This window comes from Macaca thibetana, chromosome 8 (genome assembly GCF_024542745.1).
Source record: "Macaca thibetana thibetana isolate TM-01 chromosome 8, ASM2454274v1, whole genome shotgun sequence".
Classification (NCBI taxonomy): Eukaryota; Metazoa; Chordata; class Mammalia; order Primates; family Cercopithecidae; genus Macaca; species Macaca thibetana.
The window spans coordinates 115,661,880-115,687,420 of record NC_065585.1 but is presented as its reverse complement, the minus strand read 5'-3'; the positions used below and the strand labels follow the sequence as shown (position 1 = coordinate 115,687,420).

Genomic DNA, 25,541 nt, shown 5'->3' with positions numbered 1-25,541 from the left:
ATCTTTTTTAACTTTTTATTTATTTATTTTTTTTGAGACACCCAGGCTGGAGTACAGTGGCTCGATCTCAGCTCACTGCAACCTCTGCCTCCCGGGTTCAAGCAATTCTCATGTCTCAGCCTCCTGAGTAGCTTGGAATATAGGCACACGCCACCACACTTGGCTAATTTTGGTACAGTAGAGATGGGTTTCGCCATGTTAATCAGGCTGGTCTCGAACTCCTGGCCTCAAGTAATTTACCTGCCTCGGCCTCCCAAAATGCTGGAATTACAGGTGTGAGCCACCATGCCAGGCCTATCTTATTTTTTTTAGAGACAGGGTCTCGGTCATTTCACCCAGGTTGGAGTGCGGTGGCTCAGTCATAGCTCACTGCAGCCTTGAACTCCTAGGCTCAAAGGATCCACCCAACTCAGCCTCCCAAGTAGCTGGAGTCCTGGGCACATGCCACCATGCGTGGCTAATTTTTATTCTTATTTTTTTGTAGAGGTAGGGTTTCACTCTGTTGCCCAGTCTGGTCTCAAACTCCTGGCTTCAAGCGATGCTCCTGCCTTGGCCTTCCAAAGTGCTAGGATTGGGATGTGAGCCACCTCACCTGGCCTTTTTATAAAAAACAGCTCAACTATTTTCCAAAATGGCTAAGCCATTTCACATTCCCCCCCAGCAGAGTATAAGAGTTCCAGTTGCTCTGTACCTGCATCATAGTTGGTATTGCCAGGTTTTGTTTTTGTGTGTGTGTGTGGAAATTTTGACCATCCTATTGGGTGTGGTTTGACAGTGTGGAGTATCTTTTCATGCACTTATTTGATATAAGTATATCTCCTTTGCTGAACTGTCTTCGCAAATGCTTTGCCTGGTTTTTCACTGGGTTGTTTGTTTCCTTATGAGTGAGCTGGCCAGATTGCGTTTGAGAGGCCTTTGTGGTATCTGGGGGATAATGGAGGCCTTTGGAGACATGTGCTTGGTGTTCAGAGATGTCTCATCTGGAGATGTTCACTTGCAAGTCAGTGACACATAGATGCATGAAATAGTCCAAGGAGTCCTTATAGAACAGAGCTTTGAGGCATTCCAGCACTTGGTGGCCAGAGAGGAAGGTGAGCCTGTGAAGGATGCTGAGGACGGGCAGTAGCAGAGGTCAGAGGGAAACCTTAAACATGTGGTTTCAGCAAAGCCACAGATGAGGCTTTGCTTTTTTTTTTTTTTTTTTTTTTTTTTTTTTTTAATTGAGATAGAGTTTCACTCTTGTCTCCCAGGCTAGAGTGCAATGGCATGATCCCTGCTCACTGCAACCTCTGCCCCCGGGTTCAAGAGATCCTTCTGCCTCAGCCTCCCGAGTAGCTGGGGTTAGAGGCACCTGCCACCACACCTGGCTAATTTTTTTATTTTTAGTAGAAATGAGGTTTCGCCTTGTTTGGCCAGGCTAGTCTCAAACTCCTGAACTCAGGTGATCTGCCCGCCTTGGCCTCCCAAAGTGCTGGGATTACAGGCGTGAGCTGCTGCGCTTGGCCAAGGCTTTGCCTCTTCTACAAACAGAAGAAGGCAGACAACAGAGTTGAATGCTGATCAGATATGATAAAGGCTACAAAAGACGTGTTTGGTGTACCAAGGAAGATGTCATTGGTAAGCCTAGGACTGTTTCAGTGGCTCTAAATAGGGGGATGGATTGGATCATGCTGAGGAGGGAGTGGAAGTGAGGAAATGGAGTCAGCAGGTCAACTCTTTTCATTTTCTAATTTTTAAAATTAATTTATTTTTTAGAGACAGGGCATTGCTCTATGGCCCATGCTGGAGGGCAGTGGTGTGATCATAGTTCACTGTAGCCTCGAACTCCTGGACTCAAGTGATCCTCCCATCTCAGCCTCCTGAGTAGCTGGGACTGCAGGTGTGCTCCACTATGCTCAGCTAATTTTTTAAATATTTTTTTTTTGTAGAGACGGGGTTGCACTATGTTGCCCAGGCTCAAGTGATGCTCCTGTCTCAGCCTCCGAAAGTGCTGGGATTACAGGCCTGAGCCACAGTGCCTGATCCAGATAATCTCCTTTGAGATGTGGCTTTAAAGAGGAGACAGATAGGCCGGGCGCGGTGGCTCAAGCCTGTAATCCCAGCACTTTGGGAGGCCGAGACGGGCGGATCACGAGGTCAGGAGATCGAGACCATCCTGGCTAACACGGTGAAACCCCATCTCTACTAAAAAATACAAAAAACTAGCCGGGCGAAGTGGCGGGCGCCTGTGGTCCCAGCTACTCGGGAGGCTGAGGCAGGAGAATGGCGTAAACCCGGGAGGTAGAGCTTGCAGTGAGCTGAGATCCGGCCACTGCACTCCAGCCTGGGCGACAGAGCCAGACTCAGTCTCAAAAAAAAAAAAAAAAAAAAAAGAGGAGACAGATAGATTAGTAAATGGAAGTAGGATCAAGGAAATTGCATTCTTAGGCTTTGCCAAAATTTGAGAATTTCTACATTAAGACATGACTCTTTTCATTTACTCATGAACTCAACATTTGAGGTCCCACTATGTGCCAAGTACTATGCTCCTTGCTGAGGAAAAAAAGCTGACTACAATGAAGGCCCCAGATGATAGGCCACTAACTATGTAGACGGCACCCCCATCTATCAACTCGAGCAGAACAGACAGTTCTGTTTATGGCATTAAGATGCAAGAGCGTTCTTACTGGTAACATCTTTCTGTAGAAATTGTGAGTTTTATCTTAGGCTACATAGGTTTTGAGGTTATAAGATATCAGATCTGGGAGGGAACTGAGAGATCATCTAATTCAAAGGTAGGAATTTGAGTCCCAGAGAGGCTAAGCAGCTTGCCCAAGGACGTACATCTCCTAAGTGGCAGATTTAGTGACAGAGCCCTTATCTTCTGCTTCCCAGTTCAGGGAATTTTCCACTACTCCATGCCAGATGATACACATAAGTGTCACTTTCTGCATTTCCAAATTTGTATAGCTTAACCATTCCTTTAAGTGGTAATGTTAATGAATTCCATGAGTTAGTGCTTATTTTCCATATTCTGCCAATTAGTTGTGGGTTGGGGGTGATCCATTCCAAGGCCCTGGATTATTAAGTGCAGTGTCAGCTGTTTTTTGAAGGTAATTCATTCCAAAGCTTGGACCAATTACACCTAACAGAATTGAGAGTTGGTTGAATTTGCCTCTAAATGTCTTTGAATTGAAAATCAATAGTCCTGTCTGCTCCCCCAATAGCATGGCTACAGGGAGCAACTGGGGCATGGGGGACGTGGTGTCTCCACACACTGGGGAGGTGGGTATCCTGAGGGGGCACAGGGGTCAGGCTCAAAGCAACACCCCTCTTACCTGGTGGATAACAGGCTGGAGCGGTCTGTTTTGGGAGTTGGCCTTTTTATGCTATTCCATCTAGAAACAATAGTAAGAAGAATTTATGATTATTTCTAACCTTCCCTCCCTCTGTCATTCTCCCAGCCCTGTGCAATCTGGATTGGACTCCTACCATCTGGGAAATATCAATTTCACTTGGAAACCAGGAGCATCTCCTACCTCATCTAGAACTAGTTACTTCCCCAGCCAGCAGCACGTCAAGGAGAAACAGAAAAAGTGTATATTATCTATCATGCAAAACAGCCATTTTCATGCCCATGGCTTCTGGTGATCACATTAATCTTTGGTGGCCTCTGCCATCAACCTAATCATTTGAGGAGGCAAAGGCTTGTCCTGCACTGATCTGTCTAGCAGTGTGGCTCTGGGCAAGTGATGGCATCATTAAATATTACAGCTGGAAACTGCAGGGGAGGAAAAAATAATTTCCCCTCTCTACTCTTCTAAGTTCTTGGCTGGAACCCCTGTAACAAAAGACAGATTAGTAAGAGAAAAATGAAGAGAAGTTTATTAACACACATTTCTCATATGTGCATGGGAGAAAACTCAGGGAAGGAGTAACTCTCAAAGAGGTAGCTTAGAACTCCTGCTTATATGGCATCTTTAACAAAGAACAATACATTTTTAGAAAAGTGAAAAGGGCCAGGCACGGTGGCTCATGCCTGTAATCCCAGCACTTTGGGAAGCTGATGCAGGCGGATCATCTGAGTCAGGAGTTCAAGACCAACCTGGCCAATATGGTGAAACCCCCGTCTCTACTGAAAATACAAAAATTAGTTGGGTGTGGTGGTGTGTGCCTGTAATCCCAGCTACTTGGGAGGCTGAGGCAGGAGGACTGCTTGAACCCGGGACATGGGGATTGCAGTGAGCTGAGATCCCGCCATCCCACTCCAGCCTGGGTAACAGCGAAACATCATCAAAAAAAAAAAAAAAAAAAAAAAAAAAAAAGTGACAAGACAAAGGAGAAGGATCCTGAGTCTCTAGGGGTGGCAAATTGTGGCAAGTCAAATATAGATGCAGGCTAGTTAATAGAGATTGTTATGTGGATTCCCCTTGTGTGGTCTTCAGGCTGTTAAGAGTCAAAAGTCATCTCCAGGGATCAACTTAGTCTTTCCTGGTTGGAGCAGGGAGGAGGGGCACCTTTGCAAATTTACGTCCTGCTTTTAGGCATAGCAGGGAGGGCAGAGAGCTTTCCTTGTATTTGCTTCCTCTCAATTGCCTTCAGCTCAAAATAATTCTTATGTCAAAGTGGTATATTTTGAAGTGCTATATTCTGCTACCCTTTGAAAGACTTTCCAAGCTCACATATTTAGATATTACCAACAAGGAAACCAGGCTTAGGAAAATGAAATTTCTCATGTTCTATACATTTGTGGTGGTGCCTGCCTGCTCTCTCTGCTCTGTTTCTTCACCTGCAAAAAGGGAGATTGAGCACTTCTAACGCCCTTTCCACCTCTGGCATTCAATGCCCTGAAAGTCCCTTTGAGCCTTCCTACTCAACACATGGGTATGGACAGCAGCCTTGCAGCATCACTGAGAGTTTATTAGGAATGCAGAATCTTGGGCCCCACCCCAGACCTGCTGAATGAGGATCTGCGTTTCAACAATGTGCATATAAGATTTAGAAGACTCATACAAGCACAACTCATATAAGACGGCTTTAGAAATCCAGTTGCCCTTGGCCCTAAACATCCTGCATTTTTTCCCTAAAGCTTACAGTTGTCTTTCTCTCATCAACCTGCAGAGGTCAGGAGAGAGCCGATGGCGGTCTTAATGAAGAGGGAGGGAAGGACACAGCTTTTTTTCCCTCCCGCCCCCGCCACCCCCGACTTAATTTACTGCCTATTCGGCTTAACTTACTCCCTATCCTACCCTCCGGTCTTCAAGTTCCCTTAAGCTCGTTGGCCTGTTACCCAGTAAAATTACAAGGAAATGGACTGTGTGGTGTGTTTTGAAGCTGTCCACGGTACAGATACTCCAGTGTCTGCCCTTCCAGAAAAGAGCTGGACCCAAGGGGTCCTCCTGTCTCACGTGCAGACTCCCAGAGTGGGATTAAAAATGCAAAAATCAGGGCTGGGCGCGGTGGCTCAAGCCTGTAATCCCAGCACTTTGGGAGGCCGAGACGGGCGGATCACGAGGTCAGGAGATCGAGACCATCCTGGCTAACACGGTGAAACCCCGTCTCTACTAAAAAAATACAAAACACTAGCCGGGCAAGGTGGCGGGCGCCTGTAGTCCCAGCTACTCGGGAGGCTGAGGCAGGAGAAGGGCGTGAACCTGGGAGGCGGAGCTTGCAGTGAGCTGAGATCCAGCCACTGCACTCCAGCCTGGGCCACAGAGCGAGACTCTGTCTCAAAAAAAAAAAAAAAAAAAAAAAAAGGCAAAAATCCCATGTTTCCTTGCAAATCCATGTAAATCTGTGGCTGATCTATGTGATGGAATAAAGCATAATTTATTTTGGTTCTATAATGTATTTATTTATCAAGGCATTTGTATTCTATTTTATTGTTGATCAATTCCCTATAATTTAAAATTCTAATGACCACCTCTCCAATAAACCAAAGGCCAATGTATTCCCTGTTGTTATACAAGTAATATTCTTTGTATAATGCTTTAGAATTTGTAAAACACTGTTTCACTTTTTAAAAAATCTTCATAACACAAGATACATTGAATACCTCCATTTATAATGATGATGCTGCAGCCCAAGGTTTATCCAGTAGGTTGTGGAACTAAGACTTGAATCCAGGTCTTCTAATTCTATATTCCATAAATCTTTCTATTTTACTAAACGGCCTCCACTAATTGTAATAAAGTTTCCCCTCAATGAATGACATCAAGGTGTAGTTACCCACTGCTGAGATGTTTTATTTGGGGATTTAACATTTTTATCTGGTAATATTTTTTCCAGCAGTGCAATTTACCAGCAATAACCAATCAGATATTATAATTTCCAAAGAAGATTTCCCTCTATGATTAGAAAGAGGCTACTGGGAAAAAATGAACTTTAAAAGTAATAATTCAAAATACCACAGGATAGGGATATTTCCTCAGAATGCAAAGTCAACACCCCCTTCCCTCTGTCCATCCCTGTAATGCCTAGCCCCCTTCCCACCATATAAATTCTCTTTTCTGTCTCTCTAGTACAGAAAGGAGAGGATGTTTCTTTCTCCTTTTGGATCTTCCTTCTTTTCTCAAACATTAAATACCTAGTGTCTCAGTCGTTTGGGGCTGCCATAACAAGCTACCAGAGAGACTAGGTGGTTTATCAACAATGGAAATTTATTTCTCACAGGTCTGGGGGCTGGGAAGTCCAAGATCAAGGTGCTGGCAGATTCATTGTCTGGTGAGGGCCACTTCCTGGCTCATAAATGGTGCCTGCATACTGTGCCCTCACATGGCAGAAGAGGGGAGGGCAATCTCCTGGATCTCAAGATTTAGATGTTCTATTTATTGAATGTATGCTAGAGCTTACCTTTTAAAGCATCTGATCCTAGTGTTTTCTTTGTGGGAAGATTTTTAATTACAGAGTCTATTTCCTTATGTGTTATTGCACTATTCAAGTTTTTTTTTCTTGATTCTGTTTTGATATTTAAAATATATTTGTAGTTTAAATTTTCCCAACAAATACATTGGCATCAAGTTTTATATATATATATATATATATATATATATATATATATATATATTTTTTTTTTTTTTTTTTTTTTTTTTAGACGGATTTTTACTCTTTTCCCCCAGGCTGGAGTGCAGTGGCATGATCTCAGCTCACTGCAACCTCTGCCTCCTGGGTTCAAGCAATTCTCCTGCCTCAGCCTCCCAAGTAGCTGGGATTACAGACACGCACCACCACACCTGGCTAATTTTTCTAGTTTTAGTAGAGACAGGGTTTCACCATATTGGCCAGGCTGGTCTTGAACTACTGATCTCAAGTGATCTGCCCACCTTGGCCTCCCAAAAAGTTATTTACAATACTATCTTAATTTTCTTTTTCTTCTCTGCAATGCCTCTACTTTGTCCTCATTTATATTCCTACTGCTTTTAATATGTGTCTTCTGTTTTTCTTTTTTGATCAGTTTTGCTTCAGGTCTGTCAATATCATTTGTCTTTTTAAAGTTCCAACTTTTGGCTTTGTTCATCCATGATTCTGCCTGTTGTATGGATATGGCACAATTTGTCTGTTCATTCACCTGCTGGTGAATGTTTACGTTGTCCCATTCTTATTACAGCTTTATCTGAACATCTGTATACAAGTCTTTGTGTGAACACCTGCTTTCATTTCTCTTGGGTGTAAATACCTAGTATTGCAGTGGCTAAGCTGTATGGTAGGTATATGTTTAACTCTTTAAGAAAGTTGCCAAATTGTTTTCCAAAGTAGTTGTATCATTTTACATTCCTACCAGCCATGTATGAGAGTTCCAGTTGCTCCACATCCTTTCCAATACAAGATATTGTTATTACTTCGGCTTGGGCCAATTTATTATTTTTCGAAGAGATTTAAATGCCAAAAAAATATTGGTTCTATTTACCCATGTAGTGACCATTTCCAGTGCTGTTGATCTTGGTGTAGTTCCATATTCCCATCTAGTATCATTATTCTTCTGCATGAAGGATTTCCTTTCATATTTTTTGTAGTGCATCTGAGCTTTGTCAGTGACAAATTAAACAACATATTTCTTGTAGTGCCTGCAGGTGTGCTGGTGATGAATTCTTTCAGCTCTTATACGTCTGAAAAAACTATATTTCACGTTTGTGTTTGAAAGATATATTTACTAGGTTAAGAATTCTAGGTTGACAGTTTTTTTTTCTCTCTCTGTGATTTAAAGATGTTACAACTGTCTTTTAGCTTGTATTTTTTCCCCCAAAGAGACATCTGTTGTTATTGTTATCTTTGCACCCCTCTACATAATGTTTTCCCCAACTCTGGTTTTTAAGTTTTTTTTATCAGTGGTTTCAAGCAGTTTAGTTATAATGTCACTTCACGTAGAATTTCATCATTTTTCTTGTGCTCAGGGTTGAGTTCTGTGGATCTATGGGTCTACGGATTTCACCAAATTTAAGAAAAGTTCAGCCATTACTTAAAATATTTTTTTCTGACCTCCTCTGTTTCATGGGCTCCAATTATACATATACTTGCCACTTGAGGTTTTTCCACAATTCACTGATATTCTACTAAGTTTTTTCCAGTTTTTTTCTGTGTGTTTCATTTTGAACTATTGTTTCTTCAAGCTCCCTAATCCTTTCTTCTGTGGCCTCGAATCTGCTGTTAATACCAACCAATATATTTTTCAACCCAGACATCATAGTTTCACCTTGAGATGTTTGATATAGGTCTTTTTACACCTTTCAAACACTTAACATTATTTTTATTTGATGTAAAACAAGACTTCTGTTTTCTCAAATGAAAAGACCAAAAGAAGAGATATCATGGGATATCACACCTTTCATATGTCTATTTAACATCTTTTCTCTAGTGTCCTTGGATACATTTCACATACCTGTTTCCATGTCCAGGCCATTGCCTTATGATTCTCTTCAACCAGAAAGTACCCACAGGGAAGACTTCAGCTTTTGGCCATGAAAGGGTACTCATTACCAGAATTGCCCTCCTTCTGTCATAATCAGAAAACAGCATGAAATACTTGTAACTGATCATTTCAGACAAGGGATAATGGGTGGCACAGGGAGGGGAGCCCGGAGCCAGGCAATCTTGCTGAGGTGAGGGGACAAGACTGGTGACAGGAGGCCATGGCAGCTAGAATTTGCAGGGCACAGTCCCTGAGAGAAGGAAACTACACAGAGAAAGTTCCAGAAAAGTGCATACATTTCTCTTGAGTCTTTGGTTGAAACCAATCCAAACATGTAGAAACCCTGGGGGCACGAGGACAACTTCTGAGGGAAGAACTATGACCAGAGCTCACACAACCCCTCTCCAGGGAGCCACTCAAGTTCCCTCAGTCAGAGAGGAAAAATTACCCAGGGTACAGAAAGTCCTTCTTCCTGAGGGCTCTTTAGCCTGTTCTAGTTGGGGAAGATGGTGGAGAGGAATAAATAACAAAGCTCCGGTCAGTCAGGAACCCCCTCAGCTCTAAAAAGCTACAGGTTAGGGTAAGGAGAGGAAAGGGGTTAAGGCAAGGCGTGCTCTCCAGAGGGCTAAAGAAGAGCTATTCTAAGAAGACAAGTGACTTACACATTTGACATTTTATAGAAATGTTAGATTAACTGTTGGGCTGGGCGCAGTGGCTCACTCCTGTAATTCCAGCACTTTGGAAGGCCAAGGTGGGTAGGTCACTTGAGGTAAGGCATTCAAGACCAGTGTGGCCAACATGGCAAAACACTGGCTCCACTAAAAATACAAAAATTAGCTGGGCATGGTGGCTCATGCCTATAATCCCAACTATTTGGGAAGCTGAGGCACATGAATTACTTGAACCCAGGAGGTAGAGGTTACAGTGAGCCAAGATCACGCCACTGCACTCTAGCTTGGGAGACAGAGGGAGCCCCTTTCTCAAAAAAAGAAAAAAAAAAAAGCCAGGTGCAGTGGCTCACGCCTGTAATCCCAGCAGTTTGGGAGGCTGAGGCGGGCAGATCACCTGAGGCCAGGAGTTCGAGACTAGCCTGGCCAACATGGTGAAACCCCATCTCTACTAAAAATACAAAAATTAGCCGGGTGTGGTGGCATATGCCTGTAATCCCAAATGCTCAGGAGGCTGAGGCATGTGAATCGCTTGAATTCAGGAAGCGGAGGTTGCAGTGAGCTGAGATTCAGCCACTGCACTTCAACCTGGGCGACAGGTCAAGACTCTGTCTCAAAAAAATAAAATAAAATAAAATAAAATAAAGAATGACTATCATCACACAATGTCACTGAAGAGACTCTAGGGTTCCTACGGGTGACAAAGTGGTATCTCCTTAGAGATGTGTCCAGGGCACAAGAGTGGGTGCATTTAACTATGACACACTTAAGCCCCAAATCAGGCACTCAAGACAGTCAGTCATCGTGTCTTTTAGATATTAAAGAGGGCGGAAAAAGGTATCACTGCTCTTCTCCATGTAACCTGTTTACAGAATGGGAAATGTCAGGCCTCTGAGCCCAAACCAAGCCATCGCATCCCCTGTGACTTGCACGTATCCCAGATGGCCTGAAGTAACTGAAGAATCACAAAAGAAGTGAAAATGCCCTGCCCCTGCCTTAACTGATGACATTCCACCACAAAAGAAGTGAAAATGGCCGGTCCTTGCCTTAAGTGATGACATTACCTTGTGAAATTCCTTTTCCTGGCTCATCCTGGCTCAAAAATCTCCCCCACTGAGCACCTTGTGACCCCTACTCCCGCCCGCCAAAGAACAACCCCCCTTCGACTATAATTTTCCTTTACCTACCCAAATCCTATAAAACGGCTCCACCCTTTCCTCCCTTTGCTGACTCTCTTTTCGGACTCAGCCCGCCTACACCCAGGTGATTAAAAAGCTTTATTGCTCACACAAAGCCTGTTTGGTGGTCTCTTCACACGGACATGCATGACAGGAACCACAAAGATTTGGGAGGGTGGGGGCACCACCAGGACTTTTAGAGGAGAAAGGAAAGGGTATTTCCTTTGTGGAAAGTCAACTTTTCTCTGTTGACTTAGCAAATTATCATGTAGCAATCTCAGCATATTATTCCCAGAGGTGCCACTTTAAGCATGTGACCAGGACTATGCAGTGACCTGGGCCATCCCCACACACTGTTCAGGTCCTGTACCTGGAATTCCTGCCTGTCCTAAGACGATGGGGCCAGTGACTTCACAGACCCAGTATGTAACTCTGGACGATTTTCTGGAACTCCGGAGGGAAGCACACCCCCAACTGAGGACTCTGGAGATGTGAGAAGGAAACAGACAGGTGTTCTTTTCTCTATTGAATGCAAAAGCAGTTTTCTTGTAAGATGGGCCTTGGTGATTGTTCTGTTGCTTGGGACCTACTTCCTTTGGTTACCAAATAAGGCTTGAGCCATCACGTTCCTTGTTGTTCTTGGACAAGACTGTGTTATCATCCAGAAGTATTAGGGTGACTTTTCCTATAAGCTGCCGACACTACCAATCCCCACTGAAAAATGATCACATCATGCAATTTCACCAGCCCTCCCCACACTCACCAGGTTTTCAGGAGAAGGAATGTATGTCATGGAAAGCTTGTTAGTGACATGTTTTTGCTTTATTGAAATTCTTTCTTACAAAAGGTCTGATGTATTTTAGGCTAGGCCTAATTTCCTTTAGTCCCTGAAATGCAGGCCCATGGTCATTTCCATGTTCTCTGAAGTAGGAATGTAAACTAGTAGACTTCCATTTTTAAGGTTCACACAGTTTTTAACATTGTTTTTATTTGATGTAAAACAAGACTTATATTTTCCCTAATGAAAAGACCAAGTAAGAGAGTATGTGCGTCTTCATGGAAGCGATAACTGGATTCTTTGCCAGAACCGGGTTGGGAATTTAGTTTGTTCAGTGTGGCATCTTTTATCTTTAGGTTTTTTTTTTTGTTTAGTTTTTTTGTTTTTAATTTAAATGCAAACCTTGCAATGTGCTGAAATATGTAGTAAAAAGTGCTATGTTTATATATGCATACATATATTGGCTCTGACAAGGGATGCATGACTACATGCGTGTTATGTAAACATAGCAATTGGTCAGAAGGAGAGTTTCTCATCATTAGGACATTTAAGGATTAGCAAGCATATTGGAAGCAAGAATGACCTAGGGCCACATTGACTTAGTTGTCAGCCAGGAGTGTTGCTGATCCTATACCTGGAGGGGCCCAGGTCTCTCCCCAAGCAGGCCGGTGCTCACCTGATATGACAGGTGATCATGTATCTGAGGCCTATAAGTTTGAGATTCCCCCAGGTGCGGTGGGTCTATACTCACTTGCTACCAGGTAGCTCCCCTAGTTCTCGAACACGTGTATGGCCCAGTTCTGCTCCTCATGTAAAAAGCAGAGCATGATCTCCCTATCTCTAGGAGGAGGCTGCAGATTGCAGACTTGTGGAGGCCCAAGACCCCTTATTCCTACTCCCCACCCCCAGAGGTTATAGGGAATCTTCATTTCCTTCCACCCGTAGGGTTTCCATTAGGACTTGTGTTTTCCTGACCACAGATCACACCTGAAGAGGCTTGGAAGATGCAAAATCATCACCTCCAAACAGCTGAGACACACATGACTTGGCTTTAACCGTGACTGCCCAGTGCCGGAGCACTGGACTCAGGTTTAACATGGGCAGCCCCCATGTCACCCTCCACATCAGCTTTCCTCCTACACTGACGGTCGGCCTGGAAGCCAATCATGTTTGACCTTGCATTCACACCCTGGAGGTTCTGAAGTATGCAACTTTCTAGTTACATGCCACACTTTCTAGTTACACAAGCTTTTTGCTCAGGCCAAGTAAAGACCATAAGTTCAGGTGGGAACATGGTCTCAGTCATTCTGTCTTCTGACTTGCAGGCTAGGTGAATGGACCAGTTAAGTGCTACCTGGAGGTAAGGTCGTATCCAGACTCACATGCCCTGGACCAATGCAGCTAAGTGGATACATAAATTTAGCACCCAAGATACTATTTAGCCTGCCATGGTAGTCATTCAATGTTAGTCTCATTCCCTTCTCCAAATCTAGCTGGATTCCTGCAGGTGACTTGCATTTCCCTCTTGCCCCTACAGCTGGCTTCTCCTCTATGTCACTTCCTCAAACTAGCAAATGGGGAGCAGAGGCAGAGTAAAGGGGGGAAATTCATCACTTGACATTGCCTCTTGCTTGGGAGGAAGATGTTGAAACTCTTGGACTAATGGAGGTTTGGGAATTGTCTGAAGAGTAAATGATCTGTACTACCACCCATCCCTGCTGCTGCACTTGTCTCTGACACATTCTCAGCATTCACCTGTAACTAAAAGGCCAAAGGGAACTGGGATATTGAGGCCTGGTGCATGGTATTCAGAGGCTGGGCAAAGTGGTGATCCAGTTGACCAGGGCTCCTCATGCAGGAACCTGGTGGAAGAGAGAGATGGGCAGTAGGTCCCAGAGTTACACTTTGGAGCACACGTTCAAGAGGAAAATGACGACTGGCCCCCACGGTCCTGGGATGTGGGATGCAGGTGTGAGGACTGGGAGTGCTGGATGGGGTGTGGCCGAGGCATGGTCAGGGTGGCCCTGAGCCGTGCCCCACCCCAGGGATGCAGGAAGGATGCTCTGTGCGGGACCCCGAGCTTGGGCTCTGCCCACTTTCAGTGTCTGTTGCATGTCACACTGGCATCTTCAGCATGCCCACAGTTTGTTACCCCCCATTTGGAGAAGCTGCAGCGGAAGATAGTTTCCTCTGTGCCCTTGCAGGCGACGTCATCCATCCAGATCCTCCCAGTGCCTGTGGAGACAGGGAAACACAGCTTCTAAGCAGATACACAGGAGGGCAAGAAGGAGAAGAGAGAGTATGACTGTGTCTGCCCTTGACTTGGCTCTGCTGCACACTCAAATCTAGGGGCTTCCAGCTGCCCTCTCCACCTCCCCACAAGACCTCATACTTATTTTCTGGGATTAGTTTCTTGAGGGCAGAATCACAATAATTGATGGTGATGATGGTAGTAGCTATGAATATCGGCTATGTGTCAGGAGCCAGACAACCTCTCTTTTTTAGTGGAAGTGTTAGGACTGACTATTAAAGTCTTAAACTCTGTCATTCACTCTTGAAGTACATGGGTAAAATCCCTTTACAAAGAATGTCAAGAGAACATTTAAACCACTCCCCTGTTGTTTGGTTATAACACATGAACTAAGTGGCTTGAACATATTTTTGTGATGTAGACATTTTCAGCCCCTGTTGTCAAGGGATTGCCATGCAGTGAATCCAGGGCTGGAGCAGGGAGGAGAGGCCCCTTCCACCACCTCCTTGGATGTTGTCTCTTCTCCAGAGCCTCTTCCTGGCCTGGATAGCTGTGGCTCTTACACAATAAGCCCTTTGAGGCAGAGAATGATTTTCAGATTAAACGTCTCCTGGAAGACACATCGGTTTGCAAATTACCCAGGAAAAGGCTGCAAGCTCCAGGGCTCTGTGGGATTAGTCACACCCAAAGCAAATAAAGACTAACAAATAAAGAACAGTTCCAAGGTGACCCAGCCCAAATGCATATATAGGATCTTGAAACTCTAGCTGGTGTTTCACCAGGGGTTCTGGCTCACGTCCAGTCATGGGAGGACCCATACAATGGGAACAGGGTCATCGAGGGAGGAGCAGTGCGTATCTGCAGTGACATCAACACTGCGGGGGATCATTCCCAGAGGAATTTGCCAGCAAACCCTCTCTGCTCCTCGCACCACCAGGCAGAGGCTAGAACTCCCGTCGGCTCTGGCTACCAATCATTGCTTGAGCTTTAGAACTGATAGCTGATTACTCAAGGTGCAGTCTGAGGACCAGTGCTGTCAACATCACCAGAGAGCTTGTTAGAAAAGCAGACACACAAAATCTTCCCTCAGCTTAATCTCTCCCACTCTAGGTTCCCACACTGCCCCTAACCCCGCTCGAAGCAGCCCTGAGAAACATCGCCCATTATCTTTCCATACCATCTCCCAAAATTTTTGCTGCCCCAACACTTCAACACTATTTTATGTTATTTTTCTTATTAATGTAAGAAGACAGGAATGTCAAGCCTCTGAGCCCGAGCTAAGCCATCATATCCCCTGTGACCTGTACATATACATCCAGATGACCTGAAGTAACTGAAGAATCACAAAAGAAGTGAAAATGGTCTGTTCCTGCCTTAACTGATGACATTACCTTGTGAAATTCCTTCTCCTGGCTCACAAGCTCCCCCACTGAGCACCTTGTGACCCCTGCCCCTGCCCGCCAGAGAACAACCCCCTTTGACTGTAATTTTCCACTACCTACCCAAATCCTATAAAACGGCCCCACCCCATCTCCCTGTGCTGACTCTCTTTTTGGACTTAGCCTGCCTGCACCCAGGTGAAATAAACAGCCTTGTTGCGCGCACGCACACACACACACACACACACACACACACACACACACACACAAAAGCAGACTCTTGGCCAGGTGCCGTGGCTCACGCCTGTAATCCCAGCACTTTGGGAGGCTGAGGAGGACAGATCGTTGAGATCAGGAGTTCAAGACCAGCCTGGTCAACATGACAAAACCCCGTCTCTACTAAAAACACAAAAATTGGGTGGGCGTGGTGGCACATGCCTGCAATCTCCGCTACGCAGGAGGCTGAGGCAGGAGAATCACTTGAACCTGTGAGGCGGAGGTTACAGCGAGCCGAGATCATGCCACTGTACTCCAGCTTGGGTGACAGAGCAAGCCTCAGTTTCAAAGACAAAACAAACAAACAAACAAACAAACAAAAAACCAAATTATTGAGTCCTCTGTGTGCTCAGTACCATTCTGATGAACAGAAAGACAGACAAAACAACAGACGCAAAGGATTTCTGCCTTATGGAGCTAACGTTCGAGCTTCTATGTGTTCATTTATTCATAGTAGGAAAAAGTTACACTGAATCCTACAGGCTTCCATCTGTACCTCACACATAGAAGGCAGGAGGGCTATTTAACAGGTATTTAAGAGAGGGAAACTGAGGCCCCAGAAAGATTGAGTGACATCTCTAAGTATGTAACTATTGAGGGGAAGAGGCCCTGATCTGGCCTCTCATGTTTGGCCAGTGCAGTCTTTTCTCCTCATACAGCCACAGTGCACAGCCCGTAACACTCAGCCAGGGGACGGCAAACCATGAGCCAGGTCTGGCCAATGCCTGCTTTTATAAATAAAGTTGTATTGGAACACAGCCCCACCCATTTGATTGCATATTGGCTAAGGTTGTTTTCCCACTCCAACTGCAGAACTGAGTAGCTGTGACAGAGACTACCTGGCCCACAAAGCTTAAAATATTTGCTATCCAGCACTTTATGGAAAATGTTGGCTGATCCTTGCACTAAAGCTATTTCCCAATATTTGAATCTTATCTTAGATAAAAGGACAAGAGGAGGTAATAATGCTATAATTAGAAGTGAACACTCCTAATTTTGTCTGCCTGTTCCCACCTACAAATCTATCTGATGTGCACCCATCCTTACCTCCTTTTCCATCTGTCTGTCTCCCTGGGAGATGCTCCCAGCTGCGCTAGGTCACACTCCCTTCCGCGGCCTCCCAGGCCTCCCTCCAGTCATCACCCTTCCACCTCTCCATTTGCATCACTCCAACACCTCCTGGACCAATTTAAAATTTAGAACATCTTCAAGGCCCTCCCATTTGGGTCTTTCCTTGGCTTCCCCCATGCAAACAGAAAATCTGATTACTATGCCCTGTCCAGGAGAAATTTTATGGTGCCAGACCCCTGGGAGAACTGTCAGAGCTTGGAGACACGGAGGACTCAGGTTTGGCAGGCACTGGAATTCCTTCCTTCCTTCTATTCTTCCTTCCTGGCTCCCTTCATTCTTCCTTCTTCCCTCCCTCTGTTCCTCCCTGCCTCCCTTCCTTCCTTCACTCCTCCCTCCCTTTCTTCCTACCTTCTCTCCCTCCTTCCTTTCTTCCCTTCCACATTTATCCAGCTCCTCTTATGCCCCAGGTAGTTTTGGGATTTGGAACTATAAAGGTGAAGCCCTCAAGATGTTTCCATATATCGCAGGGATCAGGAGAGTATAAGAAGTGCTGTGATAGAGAAAAATGTGATGGGAGCATAGAGGAGGGTTATTCCCATCTTGGGGGTGAGGGAGCATGGAAGGAGCCAGTGTGGAGAGGTATGGGTTGGGCAGGAGGCGGATGAAGAAGATCCTTGGGTGCTGAGCTAGGGAAACCCAGCTTGATTCTGAGAGCGATAAAAATCCTTTGAGGACCCAGGCAGGGAGTGAGGTGACCAGGCACTCATTTTAGAAAGATCCCTAACAGTTTGAGACCAGCCTGGGCAATATAGCGAGACCCCATTTCTCCAAAATAATAAAATGAAATAATTAGCTTGGCGTAGTGGCATGCGCCCGTGGTCCCAGCTACTCTGAAGGCTGAGGCAGGAGGATTGCTTGAGCCTGGGAGGTCGAGGCTGCAGCAAGCTATGACTGCACCACTGCACTCCAGAGGGTACACTCCATGGGTGACAGAGGGAGACTTCATCTCTTAAAAAGAGAAAAAAAGAAAGAAAGATCCCCAGCATCCACAAGAAGGAAGGTCACAGGAGCTAGCCTGCAGGTGTGGTGGCCGTGAGGAGTGGCTCCTGGAGGATTACAGCCTCTACTGCCCCCATCTCCACCCCACACCTGTAGATAAGTGTGCACAATGGAGCCTGTGCGTGCTAACTGCTTGACATGCAGGAACTCCTTTAGCATTTATAGTAATTCTTCAACAGTGGAAGAACTGAAGCTTAGAGAGGGTACGGAATCTCGTCAAGGTCTCCAGCTACAAGTGGCAGATCCGGGATTCTGACGTGGGTGGTTTGATTCCAGGGCTGGGGTGCCAACCACTGCTCTACCTGCTAATCTCCTAAGGGGAGGACAGCAAGAATGACGAGGTGGGGACAGGTTCAAGGAACTCCAGAGGGGTGAATACTGGTGGGATCTGCAGGACTTTGGGACCAACCTGATGCGGGGAGAGGGAGTGGTGACAGGGAAGAGGTGGCCATGGTTCTGGCTGGGATGGGGTCTGACTGGTAGGATGGCTCTGGTGATGGTGATGAGTGATGCACAGGATCTGGTGGGAAGGAGATGTGTGCAATTGTGACAGCTGCTGTTGGAGGAGCCCATGGGGTTGTGCAGCTGTCAGGAAGGTCACTGGACACTCGGGTCTGGAGCTCCACTGAGCACTATGACAGAGGGAAGAGCTGGGGGTGACTGAAGCTCCAGGTGTGGAGGCAGCCTCCAGAGAGAGTGTGCAGAACCCAAGGACAGTGGAGGTGGGGCGTTGGGGGTGCTGGGGAGAGGAAACTGACAGGAGGGGCGTGAGAAGAAGGCTAGGAGGCAGAGTAAGAGAGACCTGGGAGGCTCCTTCAGGCTCAACAGCGGACGAGCTGGGAGTGGGGTTGGGGCACCAGTGGGTAGGATGCTGGCAGGGTGGCTCTGCCTGCCGCCAGGAGTGACAGCCTTCCCTCCTCTCGGTCCCATGGCTACAACAGCATTAGAACCCTTGGCACTTGGTTTAGAATCCCCCTCTACACTACTCGTGCTGTGGCCAGGGCTGGGCTTGGTCAGCTCTGCCCCTCAGCCCTGTACCTAGCCTGGTCCATGGCAGGTGCCTGGAAACTGCTTGTAGAGAGGAGGAGGAGAACATGGGTGGAGTCTGTGCTGGCAGAAAGCCTCAGTTATGCCAGCGCTCCCCTGCCCAGGCCCCTACGGCCCCCTGTATACCACTAGTGACACCTGGCCTGCAATCAGCCAAGGTCTTGAATAGCACCTGAGACCCATTAGGGCCCCGTGATAGGGAAATAATGGTGCAAAAAATAGGGCATTCGTGAAACCAAGTCCAGCTTCCCATTGACCAGTTTAAAGAATCAAGTGGCAAGCTTAGAGCTTCCCCACATGTGTCAGGAGGAACAGAGATCAGGGGAATGAAAGAAGCCACAAAGTCTACAGGATCGCTGGCCTGGCACTCTAAGCCCACCCACTGCCTTTTCACCAACTGGCAGAGTCAGGCTAACATGACCTGTGATCTTCAAAATACCTATTCTGACTCCTTGAAAATAATTTATAATGTTTTTCCTCAAAAGGTTTTACTGTCACTTATTAGGAAGAAGCCTTCTTTGGAGTTCGAAATGGGAATTTGAGGACTGTTCCTATTCTACCCAACAACAGCGGTGGTTTTCCTTAACCAAAACCAGCCGGAATCCAGCCCCCAGCCTTAGGTGGGAGAACAGTATTCTTTCCTGGTGAGCTGCCCTTCGTGGTACCAGACCCCTTTGAACTCGCCCAGCAAATTCTGGCCCTTAAGACTGCACTCCCTGCCAGCTGGCTTGACAGATTTCACCAAGGGTCACTTTCAGTCAATTACCTATGAGATCTATGGGATGAGATTTGGACCAAGAACTGCAGCAACCCCTGGTGGGGATGAAGAGAAAGGTGGCGGGAAGAATGCAAGCTTCCACCTCCAGTCTGGATATGACCTGGCTCTGAGTCCCCATCTGGAAGGGACATGCCACTTTCTCCCCTCACCCTGTGCCATGGGTCCCTGTAGCCATTTAGCACAGCGGGTTGGACAGCGATGACCTCAGGCAAGACAGCAGGTACGCCGGGCTCCGCTCTGTGGCGTGGGGAGCCCTGCCGTCAGCGGGCTGCCGTCCACGGGTCACCAGGGCGCCTGGTAACTGGGTGTGAGAGGATCAGCCCCAATCCCTCCCCACACCCACCTGGTCTTCTCCACAGGTGAGCAGCAGCATCTTAAATCCCAGGGGGCCCAGGCTGGGAGACCCATCCCAGAGCCTGCAGGCCCTTTGGTTACAGACAGGACACCAAGACCCAGAGTGCAGAAGCGACAGGGCCAGGACACGCCGTTGAGGGACAGCTCACTACTGAATGAGTGTGGGGAGTACCAGGTTTGTGCACGTGGGACCATTGTTTTAGTTGTGCGTCAACACAAGAGTCTCTGATTCTTTCCATCAGGAAACGAATGCAGGGTTCGAATCAGCCATCTACCTAAGAAGGGTCTGTGCCCCTTCCTCAGAGTCTGTTGTGCCATCTGTAGGAAGGTCAATGTGCTTAAGCATGTCAAAAGGAAAGCAACCAAAATGATGAAGGCTTTCCAAATCTTGTCATATGGGGACAAGATGAATACTGGGGATTTTCACCTGGAGAAGAAAAGACTCAGAGAGGCAGAGACAGCTCAGCAGAGTGGTTCAAATACAGACTCCTAAGATACCTGCTTGAGTCTAAATTCTGGGTCTGACATTTGCTAGCTGTGTGACCTTGGGCAAGTCACTCAACCTCTCTGTGTTTTTATTTCCTCATTTGAAAAACTGGGATGGCTGCGCACGGTGGCTCATGCCTGTAATCCCAGCACTTTGGGAGGCGAAGGTGGGTGGACTGCTTGAGCCCAAGAGTTTGAGACCGGTCTGGGCAACATAGTGAGACCTCATCTCTATTAAAAGTAAAAAGTTAGCTGGGGATGGTCAGTAGTCCCAGCTAGTCAGGAGGCTGAGGTAGGAGGATCGCTTGAGCCCGGGTGATCAAGGCTGCAGTGAGCCATGACTGCACCATTGCACTCCAAACTAGATCCTGTTCCCCTCCTCAAAAAAAGAAAGAAAAAAGAAAAACAGCAATGATACCTGTATACTTCATAGTGCTGTAAAGATGAAATGGGTGAATATTTGTTACATGTTGAGAACATAGCCTGGCACAGAGTGAGTATCATATCAGTGTTAATGATAAAAGCATAACAGAGCCATGAGAACAAGTTATAAAGGTCTGAGGAGCTAGCCAGGGGCAGAGAGACCACAGCAGCTGTGCCTGGGACACAGGACTGGGGAAGGCTGGTATGGGACACCACCAGGAGACCGGACTTAGATTCGGGGAAAGGAAGAATGTTCTAATCATCAGAACTGTCTGATGACCACCGGAGGTGGTTGCCTGGGGCAGAGCAGTGAGTTCTCATTGCAGCAAGCATTCAGGGAGAGGCTGGGGACCTTGCAGAATTGCAGTGGAAGGGACTCCAGCTTTGGAGGGGTCCCAGTCCTAGGATGTGCAGGCCCTCTCCCATGTCCTTTACCGTCAGAGTGCCTTACCTTGCCCGAATCGAGCTGTGCGGTACACCTCCTCCACGCCGCGGAAGCCGAGCATGCGGCACACCACATCTCCGTCCTTCTTGTCCCAGCCATCGTCACACACGGTGCCCCAGCGCCGGTCGTGGTACACTTCCACGCGGCCCTCGTGCGGGCCTGAACCGTTCACCAGACGGATCATCATCGGGGCCTCCACGCCACCTGCCAGAGCAGCCGACTGTCACTACCCAGCTCTGGACACACCAGGACCCGCCCCCAGGGGCCTTCTGTGACTCCCCATATCCCCAGGTAGGAGGAAGAGAGGGCTGGGGCCCCGCTATATCAAGACTTCAGCCCCCAAATCTCCCTGTGCCTCGCCTGCCCTTTGCCAGCCTTCTCTCCACCTAAAAAAAAAAAAATAGCTTTTTAACAGTACGGTGCTGATACAAAAACAGACACACAGACCAATGGAACAAAATAGCCCAGAAATAAAGCTACACACCTACAGCCATCTGATCTTCGACAAAGTTGAAAAAATAAGCAGTGGGGAAAGGACTCCCTATTTAATAAATGGCGCTGGGATAGTTGGCTAGCCGTATGCAGAAGAATAAAACTGGACCCTTACCTTTCACCTTATACAAAATTATATAAGTCAAGATGGATTAAAGGTTTAAATTTAAGACCTCAAACTGTAAGGATCCTAGAAGAAAACCTGGGAAACATTATTCTGGACATTGGCCTTGAAAAAGAATTTATGATTAAGTCCTCAAAAGCAAGTGCAACAAAAACCAAAATTGACAAGTGGACAAGTGGGACCTAATTAAACTAAAGAGCTTCTGTACAGGAGGAAAAAAAACCCAAAAAACTATCAACAAAGTGAACAGACAACCTACAGAATGGAAGAAAATACTATCTGCAAACTATGCATCCAACAAAGGTCTAATATCTGGAATCTATAAGGAACTTAATTCAACAAGCAAAAAACAAATAACCCCATCAGAAAATGGGCAAAGGAGGGGCCAGGCTTGGTGGCTTATACTTATAATCCCAGCGCGTTCGGAGACCAAGGCAGGAGGATCACTTGAGGCTAGGGCTTCAAGACTAGCCTCAGACTGGGCAGCATGGGGAAACCCTGTCTCTACAAAATAATAATAAATTAGCCAGGCACAGTGGCCCATGCCTGTGGTCCTAGCTCCTCAGGAGGCTGAGGTGGGAGGATCACTTAAGCCTGGGAGGTTAAGGCTGAGTGAGCCAGGTTTGTGCCACTGCACTCCAGCATGCATGACAAAGGAAGACCCTGTCTCAGGAAAAAAAAAAGAAGTGGGCAGGAGACATGAACAGATATTTCTCAAAAGAAGATATACAAGCAGCCAACAAACATGAAAAAATGCTCATCATCACTAATCATCAGAGAAATGCAACTCAAAACGACGATGAGATACTGTCTCATACCAGTCAGAATGGCTATTATTAAAAAGTCAAAAAACAACAGATGCTGATGAGCCTGTGGAGAAAAGGGAATGCTTATACTGTTGGTGGGAATGTAAATTAGTTCAGCCACTGTGGAAAGCAATTTGGAGATTTCTCAAAGAACTTAGAACTATCATTTGACACAACAATCCCATTACTGGGTATACATCTGAAGGAAAATAAGTCATTCTACCAAAAAGACACATCACTCATAAGTTCATTGCAGAACTATTCACAATAGCAAAGACATGGAATCAAGCTAAGTGCCCATCAGCAGTGGATTGAATAAAGAAAATGTGGTACATATACACCATAGAATACTATGCAGCCATAAAAAAGAACAAAATAATGTCCTATGCAGCAACATGGATGCAGCTGGAGGCTGTTATCCTAAATGAATTAACACAGGAACAGAACACCATACCTCATATTCTCACTTTTAAGTGGGAGCTAAACACAGGGGTGGGGGCAGGAATACAAGATGGGGGAGGGTAGAAGAGGGGTAAGGGTTGAAAAACTAACTACTGGGCACTATGCTCACTACCTGGGTGACAGGATCATCTATACTCCAAGCTTCAGGATCACGCAATATACCCAGGTAACAAACCTGCACAGGAACCCCCTGAATTCAAAATAAAAGTTGGAATAATAAACAATAAAATAAAATAGCCTTTTTTAAAGAGTAGTTTTAGGTTCACAGAAAAATTGATTGAAAGGTACAGAAAATTCCTGTATACACCACCCCTCCCCCTACACACAGCCTCCCCCAGTATCAACATCCCCCGAGAGTGGTGCATTTGTAACACTCAATGAACCTACACTGATGCATCATCATCACCCAGAGTCCACAGTTTACATTTGGGTTCACTCGTGGTGCTGTGCATGTGATGGGTTTGGACAAATGTATAAAAACATGTATTCGCCATTACGATATCATACGGAATCTTTTCACTGCCCTAAAAGTCTCCTGTGCTCTACCTATTCAGTGGGACTATTCATGTCTCCCTCCTCCCTACCTCTGGCAACCACTGATCTTTTTACTGTCTCCATAGTTTTGCCTTTTCCAGAATGTCATAGTTGGAATCATACAGTATGCAGCGTTTTCAGATTGGCATCTTTCACTTAGTGATAAGTAAGTGAACCTTCATGGAAGGTTCCTTCATGTCTTTTCGTGGCTTGATAGCTCCTTTCTTTTTAGAACTGAATGATATTTCATTTTCTATGTGCACCATAGTTTACTCATCTATTTACCTACTGAAAAACATCTTGGTTGCTTCAAAGTTTTTGCCTGGATGAATAAAGCTGCTGTAAATATCCATGTGCAGGTTTTCATGTGGATGTCAGTTTCAGCTCATCTGGGTAAATATCAAGGAGTGTGATTACCAGATTTATCTCCACTGTTTGAGACCCGGTGACCAGCAGCCTTGCCTGCCAGGGAGGAGGGTGTAGGAGAAATAGGAAGCCAAGGATGGTTAAGGCTTTGTGGGCAGGTAGCCTTGCTGTGTCCCGGGAAATGTCTTAGCCCTGATTTGGTCGTTCATGTTCACTTTCCCACTAGGTTGTGAGTGTGAAAGTGCTTTAAGCCAGAGAGAGCCAGTTGTGAATTTTGGTTCTGCCACTTACTATCTGCAACTGTGAGACACATTGGTTCATCAAATCTGAGATGCCACCTGTTGTAACGGGCACCTCACTGTTTTATATGCCACTAAGAAGGAAAAAACTCTGGTGTAGGTGGCAAATTATGTCAAGTGCCGGATGCTTCCTGATTTCACAGATATGCAAATGTGTGTCACAGAATCAATGAAACATGGCAATAGATGTGAAGAGCTCAGAATAGCACCTGGCACATAGTAGGCCCTTTCAACCTGAATGACTTTAAGTTAGCCTCACAACCTCTCTAAGGGCATTTCCCCAACTTGCGACATGGGAACAACATCCACACTGCAGGACTGTCATGCAAACACAACGCAACAAAGTTAAAGGGCTCTGGGCACACTCCTGGCCCATGGAAGCATCAGCAATGCCGGTCTCTTCCCCCTTCTCTGAGGGCTGAGCCCCTGCCACATTGATCTCTAAACTCAGTGCTTAGCACACAGCCTGGCTGGAGGAAATGAAAAATCAAAGTTTGCAGAATGGAGTAGAAAGTCATTTCTGAGCATTACAATGCATTTGTTCTCCAAGGGGAAATGTTGGTGACTCAAAGAACACCAGAGCAACTGAAAGAAGCCTTTGGATCATCACAAAGCCAGGGTTTGGCTGGGAAGTCATGGTCTCAGGGCGATACACATGGTCAGTGCCAGAGCTGGGATCACAGCTTGGGTTTCCTGATGCGTCTTCCCATATCCTTTTCACCATCCTGCCTGCCCCACTACTCTTGGGGGCTATTTCCCCTGCTGGCACCTGACCTGAGCGTCCTCACTTGATAAGATACTGGAGCGGTCAGTGGGTCTTTTCAAGATCATTAGGAACACCAGATTCCACAGCCAATCCAGACCTACTGAAAGAGAATCTTGGTGGCAACAGTGAGGGATCTATGTTTTTCCAAGTGTCCCAAATAATTCAGAGATAATTGGTTCGTGGGCTGTGGATTGGCATTTGGATTAGACGATCCATCAGCAAGGTTCCTTCTAGCTCCAACCCTCAGTAATCCAAGGTCAGAGAAGAAATCAAGGTCATCTCTTTTTAAAGCCAGAAACCACTGGTGTCATGTGGGTGGGGGTGGACATTGTACTGGAACCCAGTGACAAGTGGGTGACACAATGCAGGAAAATGCCTATGTGAACTACCAGAGAAAATAACAAACCTACTCAAGCCCTGCTACCAATAAACGCGGCACTCTTGGACTTTTGTTTTTCCTTTATCTTTTATTTGGCCAAGTGGGCTGGAAGGAACGTCCTTTTAATGACTGTGATTTGGCAAAGACCTTCATAGGTCCTGAAGGAGATGGCAGAATTCACATCTGTGCCCCATGAGAAAGGAGAGAACTCAGAACTGGCCACAGAAAACCCTAGA

The 25,541-nt window shown here is 46.1% G+C and overlaps 2 protein-coding genes across 4 annotated transcripts in view; both read right to left on the bottom strand.

The window, feature by feature from the left end:
• Positions 1–25,541, bottom strand: part of CCDC25 (coiled-coil domain containing 25) — a 614,024-nt gene that overhangs the window by 121,291 nt on the left and 467,192 nt on the right. The window lies entirely within an intron of this gene.
• LOC126961761 (lymphokine-activated killer T-cell-originated protein kinase) overlaps positions 1–25,541 on the bottom strand; it is a 394,985-nt gene that overhangs the window by 260,429 nt on the left and 109,015 nt on the right. The window contains exons 8-9 of one of the 3 annotated variants that reach the window (XM_050802430.1): positions 21,084–21,281; positions 13,660–13,743 (exon numbers count right to left, since the gene is read on the bottom strand). In XM_050802430.1, coding sequence (XP_050658387.1) covers positions 13,660–13,743; positions 21,084–21,281 — 282 coding nt within the window. Of the gene's footprint in view, positions 1–12,612; positions 12,692–13,449; positions 13,535–13,659; positions 13,744–21,083; positions 21,282–25,541 lie in introns of those variants that run through there. The other 2 variants (XM_050802431.1, XM_050802433.1) reach the window with 2 other exon arrangements.